This window comes from Astyanax mexicanus, chromosome 16, assembly GCF_023375975.1.
Source record: "Astyanax mexicanus isolate ESR-SI-001 chromosome 16, AstMex3_surface, whole genome shotgun sequence".
NCBI classification, from domain to species: Eukaryota; Metazoa; Chordata; class Actinopteri; order Characiformes; family Acestrorhamphidae; genus Astyanax; species Astyanax mexicanus.
The window spans coordinates 23906461-23915167 of NC_064423.1; the positions used below are offsets into that span (position 1 = coordinate 23906461).

At 39.3% G+C, this 8707-nt stretch overlaps 1 protein-coding gene across 1 annotated transcript; it reads left to right on the forward strand.

Moving 5' to 3' along the window:
- The first annotated feature begins 3460 nt into the window (after positions 1-3460).
- Positions 3461-6361, forward strand: rxfp3.2b (relaxin family peptide receptor 3.2b). The gene has a single exon (XM_049466008.1). The coding sequence runs from the start codon at positions 3799-3801 to the stop codon at positions 5029-5031; it is 1233 nt and encodes a 410-aa protein (XP_049321965.1). The 5' UTR covers positions 3461-3798; the 3' UTR covers positions 5032-6361.
- The last annotated feature ends 2346 nt before the right edge of the window (positions 6362-8707 follow it).

Genomic DNA, 8707 nt, shown 5'->3' on the forward strand with positions numbered 1-8707 from the left:
GTTTGTGTGAAACTCTGCTGCAAATTTTAAGTAGACAGTGTTTAATTCTTGTTCGTTTTTGTATTTCACAAACCCAGTACTCATCACTGTGGGCATCCTAAATAATCCAAGCACAATCCCTGTCACTGAAAAACCACCTACAGTGCTCAGATATCACCAGTCCAGCAGGACCCAGAAGAACACTGTCAGTGGTCAGTTTAATCATGAGGATAATGCTGTGTTTTAATAAACTGTGGCCTTTTTGTATATTAATTTATTTATTTATTCCCCCCGCCTAAATGAATCTGTTCCTCAGTTCTTATCCACTAGCTTAAACTATCCCTACACCCTTCAAAATAAATGTGCTTAAAATGGAGCAAAGCTATAAAAGAACCATGACAACGAATAGAATTAAAATTACAATTGGAATGATGTACAGGTTAAAGCCAAACAGAAACAATCCCTTTTTGAGTATATAGTGTAGTGTGTGATTCCTCTAATTCAGCTGGTGTGCAACATGTTCAACACGCTTAGAGGAGAACACTAAGGCTACGTTTTCACAGCTGATGGACGAAATAGCCCAAATTCAATTTCTCACCAATTTTCTCACCAAATCCAAAGTTTATTTTATGTGACCCATATCTTCCATTTGTGTAACTGATCTGCTTGTGCAAAAAAGGTTTAAAAAGGGCAAATTATTTAGCCACAGAGACACTGCTTTTGTTTGCATCCTTGGTGCCTTTTAACTTTTTTATTTGTCTTTTTACATTTTTTTATTTTCCTTTGCCACTGAGGCTTCTGGCCCAATTTGGCAATTTAATTACAAATGCGGAGTGGATGTGCCACACGCCTTCTAATATTAAATTACTCTATTTGTGAGATCAATTACATCAATTTTCCATCACTGTAAAGCTCACTCACTCTGTTTTATCCTTGATGTAAAAAAAATGCACAAATTCCAATCTCGCTCCTCAGAGAGAACTGAATTGCAGTGAATTGGATATGTATTGGATTTCGATACCACATACAGACATGGCCCAAACTGGTATTGAATATGTCAGATTCAATATACACTTCCACACAAATGGCACACCTGTTGTGTGAACCGGCTGTATGAAAGTAGCCTACCTGGCACTTCTGTTGTGTCAGTTGTTATGTCCATTGCTTCACTGGTTAGCATCAGTCTCAATGATGAGGGAGAGAGCAAGGCCAGCTATGCTCTCTGGGACTCCTGGTCACAGAACGCTGCGGCATCCTCAGGAACTGATGCTGTGATCTCCCAATGAGAGATGATCCTAAAAAGAGCAACTGCTAGATACATAATACAGGTATATAAGTGAGAAATAAGTACCATCAAGAAATACGTACTATTGCTGTTTTAATCCTGAAATTTATTTTCTATCCCAACTAACCATTACCATATCGAGGGAGGAGGTGTAGGATATTACTGGTAAATTGGGACATCCACTTGAGTGATTTAAGGGAGCTTATGGGTGAAAACTGTATTTTATTATTTATTTATGTGTCAACATCAATGATTGCAACCATCAACAATAACTAGTAGCCAATAAAGGATTTCCATTCTGTCAGAAGGAGATTTATAAGCTTGCATGTGTGGTTTTATTTTTTATGAAATAAATAAATTGCATGACTTCACAGGAACCACAAAGCAAGATGGACAGTTTTAGGTTGAGAATGTTTTCTACACAAACACGCAAACACACACACACACACACACACACACACACACACACACACACACAGATATCAGCCAAAAACATCACTTTTATGCTGGCAAATTAAATTATTAAAATATAAGCGACAAAATGTTCCATTTACAGTGCCACTTAAAAAAGTCTGTATTTACTGTGGTTATGGAATTTTATATATATTTTTGTAAAGGGGTCCTGTTAGGTTAAATGATGTGAGGTTTCAGGTCAAATGTAACATTTCCAAGTGTCCAACTTAAACAATATTCACTCACAACGTATCACAAAACGATCAGATAACAGTGTTTTAGACATCCGACAGTGTATTCATAAAAAAAAAAAACTTTCTTTAAGAGCATCTGGATCCACTCACAACAAGTCTGACATGACGGGTTTAGTCTATAGAAGAATTTATTACACCACTTCTGAAGTAATCAACTACTCTGAAAACATCTGTTTATAAATAGATGTTTAAAAATGCTTAGGACTTTTTATTTGATTGTGCTGAATCATGTTGTTTTTTAAAAGAAAGTTTGATCTGATTTCTTATTATATGTCTTAATAACTTGCACAAGAATATGTATTCTTCCAGTGTGTGCATGTACCTGAGTCTGAACTGGTCTGTGGTGGTCAAGATTGTTAAAAATATACCTATGTTTTTCGTAATACATAAATGGGTATTTATGCTTGTTTATGGTTGTTTTTGGTAAATTGTTTGGTTAAGCTGGTCGACTAGGTTGTCAAAAGCAAAAATGTTTGTCGGGTGTTTTTTTTGTCTGTCAAAAACAGAAAAATACTGGTAGAAGAATTCCAATTTAAAAATAAATATTGTTCATGTTAGTTGACCAGTTGACAGTTATACAGTTCTGTAAAAAAATAAGGTACCACTTAAAAATGAAATTGAAAACCTCTGGAATGTAATCAAGAGGAAGATGGATGATTACAAGCCATTAAACCAAGCTGAACTTTATTTTTGCACAGGAGTGGCATAAAGTTTCTCATTTTCTCCAAATAAATGCTCTAAATGACTATTTTTATGTAGAATTTGGAAGAAATGTTATCTGTAGTTAATAGAATAAAACAACAACGTTTAATTAAAAAATATATACCTATGAATCAGAACTTATGTGCAAGATTCAGAAACTGAGTTGTTTTTTTCCCCAGAGATGTATATGGGCAACACTAATGCTGTGTGAATTGTTTTTGAGAAAGGTTTGCTTTTTTTAAACAAACAATGCTTTTTATTTTATGGTTAGTTTTGTTGAAATTGACTAAAAAATGATAAAAAATAGACAGTTCCAAGTAAACAGTTTTTATTTCCATATAAATAAATGGGTATTTATTCTAATAAAAGTGCGTGTTCTCTTGATATTATAATAAGTTACTTCGTAGAAAAAAATGAAAATGTTGTAGAATGTATCTTTTTTGTAAGTGCAATTAACTCACCAACTCAAATAAAAAAGCGACACACTTAAACTGTTCTTAGGCTGTTTTCTTTAGCACGCTGTTTTTATGCATCATTAATCATTATTTTGATATTATTTTCTCAGTCTCTCCAGCTCCTTGATGATGCCGCGCGCACTCACCGCCGAGCCGCTGCTTTTCAGCAGCTCGTGATTAAATGACTCACCGGCGGGATGGACTCAGCTTTGATGTGAAAAGAAGGAGAAATGCTTGGTAAAAAGCGCGCGGCTCGTTATCAGCAGCTCAGCGTGTTTGCTTTACTGCGTGGAGATCGGTGTTTTTTACGCGCCAGGAATCGCACGCGCCTGTTAGGCGCGGTTAAGATGACTGGATGAGTGATCGAGGCTCGCGCATGTTTGTAGAGTAAAAGAGAGAAAAAAAAACTGAAGATCCGGTGTGATTGCGCGCGCGGCGCGTGCTGCGAGTGCTGCGCGAGCTGCGCGTGACGCTCTGCGCAGAGTAGGCTATAAAAGAATGAAGTGGAGCCGGTGAGCGCAGAGCGCACGGAGGAGCGCGCGGAGACGGGAGTGAGGGTGCATGCGCTCTGCACAGCGTTCCGCACGAGACCAGCGAAGGATGCTGTGCCGCGTGCGCGTGTCTGTCAGATAGCTCTTCTTCCGTTTGCGTTTGGAGTGCGTCTTCAAATATGGAGAGGAATAGTACGACTCAAGCACCTCAGGATCCTGGAGAATGCGAGCCGGGGCTGGAGAGGTTGGAGAGGATGGAGAGGCTGGAGAGCAGCACTGGACTGGAGAACTGTACAGATGGTTTGGTGGGGAACCTGTCACTGCGCTGTTGGCTGCACCTACTGACCAAAGAGTCGGGCACAGCGCTGCAGGGAGACGGGTCCAGCTTGTCTGTACGTGTGATGATTGCGTTGATCTACTCTGTGGTTTGTGCACTAGGACTGGTGGGCAACTCTCTGGCTCTTTACCTACTCCATTCGCGCCACCGGCAAAAGCGCTCCTCCATCAACTGCTTTGTTATGGGCCTGGCGCTCACCGACCTTCAGTTTGTCCTGACTCTGCCCTTCTGGGCTGTGGACACCGCACTGGACTTCCGCTGGCCCTTTGGGAAGGTCATGTGCAAGATTGTCAGCTCCGTCACCACCATGAACATGTACGCCAGCGTCTACTTCCTTACCGCCATGAGTGTGGCGCGGTACTACTCGGTGGCCTCTTCGCTTAAGATGCACAGCCAGAGAGCGGCAGCCGCTGGGGCCAAGTGGATCAGCTTGGGCATCTGGGTGGTGTCCCTCCTGGCCACATTGCCGCATGCCATCTACTCAACCATCGCCCAGGTGGCCACAGACGAGGAACTTTGCCTGGTTCGCTTCCCAGAAACAGGCAGCTGGGACCCGCAGCTGCTTCTGGGTCTCTACCAGCTGCAGAAGGTTCTACTGGGCTTCGTAATCCCTCTAGTGGTGATCACCCTCTGCTACCTGCTGCTGCTGCGCTTTGTGCTGAGCCGGAGGGTCAGGGGTGCAGTTAGCTCGGAAAGCGAACACGGACGCCACAAGCGCCGCTCCAAGGTCACCAAGTCAGTGGTGATCGTGGTACTCTCTTTCTTCCTCTGTTGGCTGCCCAACCAGGCACTGACTCTTTGGGCTGTGCTCATCAAGTTCGACCTGGTGCCCTTCAGCAAGGCCTTCTACAACGCCCAGGCCTACGCCTTTCCGCTCTCCGTTTGCTTGGCGCATACAAACAGCTGCCTCAACCCGGTGCTCTACTGCTTGATCCGCCGTGAGTTCCGGGCCGGACTGAAGGAGCTGTTACTCAGGGCCACACCGTCGTACCGCAGCCTGGCCCAACTGCTTCCTCGAAAGACCAAGGTAGCCGAGGCGCCCCCTGTCCTGGTGTTGGTGCAGATGGATGTCTGAAGGAGTCTGTTTTACACTTGTCATTTCATATGTCTCACACATGGATTGATTCATAATACACCTGCATCGTGCATCTGGACACATTTCTGGTCAAACCGATCCAACTAGCTTCTCTGCTTTTTGAGGCTTCAATGCAAATGTAATGTGTTTTCTCCAGGAATCTTCTGAGATGCACTACAAAAGTTTTGTTCTGTGTGGTTATGCGTTTGAGAAGAGCTAAATTAAGAAAACACGATGAGACAATTGTTAAAATGCTTATGATGTCAGTGTCTATAATGATGGTTATGTGCAGCTAAAGGCAGCTTTGTGCAGTAACATAAAAGAACCACTTCTGGTTTGATAAAGATCATATTTGTAACCTTTTAAACATTTTAAACACTTACAGAACTTTTAGTTACAGATTTAAATCTGTAGTTTTTTTACACTAATACATTTCTCTCACAGTGCATCTCTATGTATTTCTTTATGGAACCAAAAGTGGACATTTTATAGACTTGCTGAAGAACCTTTGGATGCACCTTTATGTCAAAAATGTGTGTAGAACTGACGTATTTCCAAGTATTTCCAAATGGAAGGAGCAGAAACCACCTCCTGATGTGTGATGTGATTGGATAAAAATCCAGCTCCAGAGTGTCCTGGATGTATTTACATTTGGCTTTTTTCCCTCAATATTGGATAGCTATCCCATCAGCCTGAGATGCATAAATTGGCCACATATAAATGGACTAAAACAGACTGACTCACCTGGTTAATACTGGAACCTGAACACACACTGAGACAACCTGCCCTTTTGAAGCTTTTTTTTTCTTTTGCTATATTTCCGCCTGTTTTGGCTGATGGACAGGAGCAGATATGAGGAATCCCTTGTGAAATGTGCCCCAGTTTCTTCTCCCCTCTCTTTTCTGGTGTTTGTTCCATCGCCCTTCACCTCGGATTTGGTGCTGCATATTAGAAAACCCTGTTTAAGGATTCTACCAAGGACACCCGTTAAGGAAACATTAAATTATCTATCTGTGTTGCTCAGTCTTTTGAAGTGAGCAGCAAAAGTGTGCGCAGACTGTAAGAGCGGGGGCATCCTCTCGAGTTCCTCACAGTACCTTGCCGTTTAATGAGAAATAAACAAGGATAAAAGCATCTGTCAGATACACAACCTCAACGATCAGTCATCAATGAGCTCTTACCACGGAGAAACACGCTTTCATTAGAGCCTGGAAGTATCTGGAGCTTTGCATATTACAGTCTCACTCCTTCGTTAAGTGTATGTAAGACAAATATTGTGTTTGGGAACTGGCATTTTAAATTAAAATGAATAAAATCATGTAAACTACTACCACTTATCATGCTGGCTATCATTAATGCAATTAAATTATTCTGACAGTTTATTAAAGTCAACCAAGAATAAATATATATAGTATTTACTAAAGTTTCAAAGTTCTTCTTGGTGTAAAAAAATGCTTAGATGATTTTTACAAGCCTAGTCATAACCCTGTCATTTTGCCTAAGAAAGAAACATGGATTTTCTAATTACAGAGGGTTTGGGTCAAAACCCCACAAGACTATTAGAGCTGCTTTTTGTTACTGGTTTACAACATTGAAGCAAAAGTTCATGAAAACATACATCCAAGCTAACAAATTTTTGTTAGTAAATCATCTTCTGAATGTAACAGGTAACCTTCTTAAAATAATCATTCCCAGTTGTCATTTCAATGTTGAATTTGGTGTTGATTTTGAAAATTAAATCAACGTTGATATGACAATATTGTTTCAATGTCGTGCGTTCAGCCTTTAATAAACCATAGCTCACTAAAACTAGAAAATCCTGTGGTAAACAGAGTGTTAACAATAAACTTACATCACTGTAGTACAGCTAAGTATAAAGAAAGTTATCAGCCATTACCAAAATCTAACTAAACATTTGATCTCAAAAACACTTAAACAGTAAAACTAATAGAACATGAACATACACCTAGATACATTTTGCAATTACTGTAAATGGAAGTAAAATCACGTTTTCACCCCTCCATCCAACCGTTTTTTGAAATTGTATGCTGATGAAATGTAAAATTCTACCTCAAAAGGCAGAGGTTGAAGACATAATGTTGATTCACCACTTTAACCTTTGCACAACCATTTAACAATACATGTTGCTTCAACAGACATATTTCCCCCACATTTCACTGTTGAAGGTCGGTTGTGTGCCAGCTGGATTCTGTCAAGTTTTCTGGATGTTCTTAGAACATTTTTATTTATTGTTACATAAATGTTTTGGTAACGTCCCTGCAATGCGACTTTTCTCAGTGTTTTAATTAGTAGTTTTGAGAATTTTACTTTAAACGTTACCTTAATGTTAGTGTTTACCTACCTGGAAAATTTATGTGAGAAACGTTCTAATAACGGTGTGATGCAAACCATCATTTCTGTAACAGGCAAACCATCTGGAAACCTTTTTTAAATGTTGCTAAACATTTTTATTACATTCTCTGTTAGCTGAGTTATTACAGCATAGATTGAACACTGTAACAAACACAATGAAACACTGCCATTGTTTCCTAGCCTTAGTGCTTACTGTTGCCATCCTCATGTTAGCAAACAGAAGAGATTTTAGCCAGTTAGCTTTTAACTTTGCTCTCACTCACTTTCCTGTGTGTTTTTGATTCTAGTCATTTTTTTAAGCTGACACTTTCCATTCTGAGGTGTGTTTAGTTAATGTTTGGTTTAGCAGAGGCACTACAGGTAGTTTTTGAGGAGTTAAATGATGGAGAGAACAAGTTGTTTAGCTGGTTAACTAGCATTAGCTTTTAGCCGAGCAGGAGACCTTGCCTGCCTGGCTTTTGCTTTTCTTTTGCTTATGTTCTGCTTACTCTGGCACAGAAAAATGTAGGTTTGCAAGTTTTGGCAATGTATTCTTCCCTTTTCCATCCTTCTCTTTATTATCATTGAATTAGCCTGTTTTACTCCTCTGTTTTGGTTATGCTGTATTTTAAATGACTTCTTGAAAGAAGACACAAAATATTTGAGGTTAATGTTTTGTCAGTTTCAAATACAGAGTAATTTAACTGCACTATAGGGTTTGAAAGTCAGTAACTGTAACACTTTAAATCTTAATATACAGTACTGGTCAAAAGTGTGGACCTCTCATTTAATGTTTTGGTCCCCTTACATTGTAATTTAATACTGAAGTCATCCAGCCAATGAAGGAACACATAAGGAATCAATGGAGTAGAAGTAAAAGAGTTAAACAAACAATACAAAGGTAACTCTTGGTCTTCCTTTCCTAGGGCAGTCCTAATAAGCGCCAGTTTCATCATAATGTTTTTGATGTTCTTTGTGCTTGCACTTAAAGATACTTTTAAAGTTCTGGAAATGTTTCAGATTTACTGACCTTCTTTTTTTAAAGTCATTTTTTCTTTAATTAGTTAAGACGTTCTTGCAATAATATGGATAAGAACATTATTCAAATAGAGATTTACAAATGATGCTCTCAAACACATTGAGAGACAAGAAATTCAAGCTCAAGAGGTGCTACATTAAAGAATATTCTGGTCTATTTAACACTTTTTTGTTTATTAAATAGTTTATAATTATAATATGTTTTTTTTCATAGTTTGGATGCTTTTAGTACTAATCTACAATGCAGAACATTTGAAAATAATAAAAAAGCACTGAATTTAAGGTA

What these genes read in the sequence shown, in the direction of transcription:
- rxfp3.2b (XM_049466008.1), top strand. Translation starts at nt 3,799, where the DNA reads ATGGAGAGGAATAGTACGACTCAAGCACCTCAGGATCCTGGAGAATGC.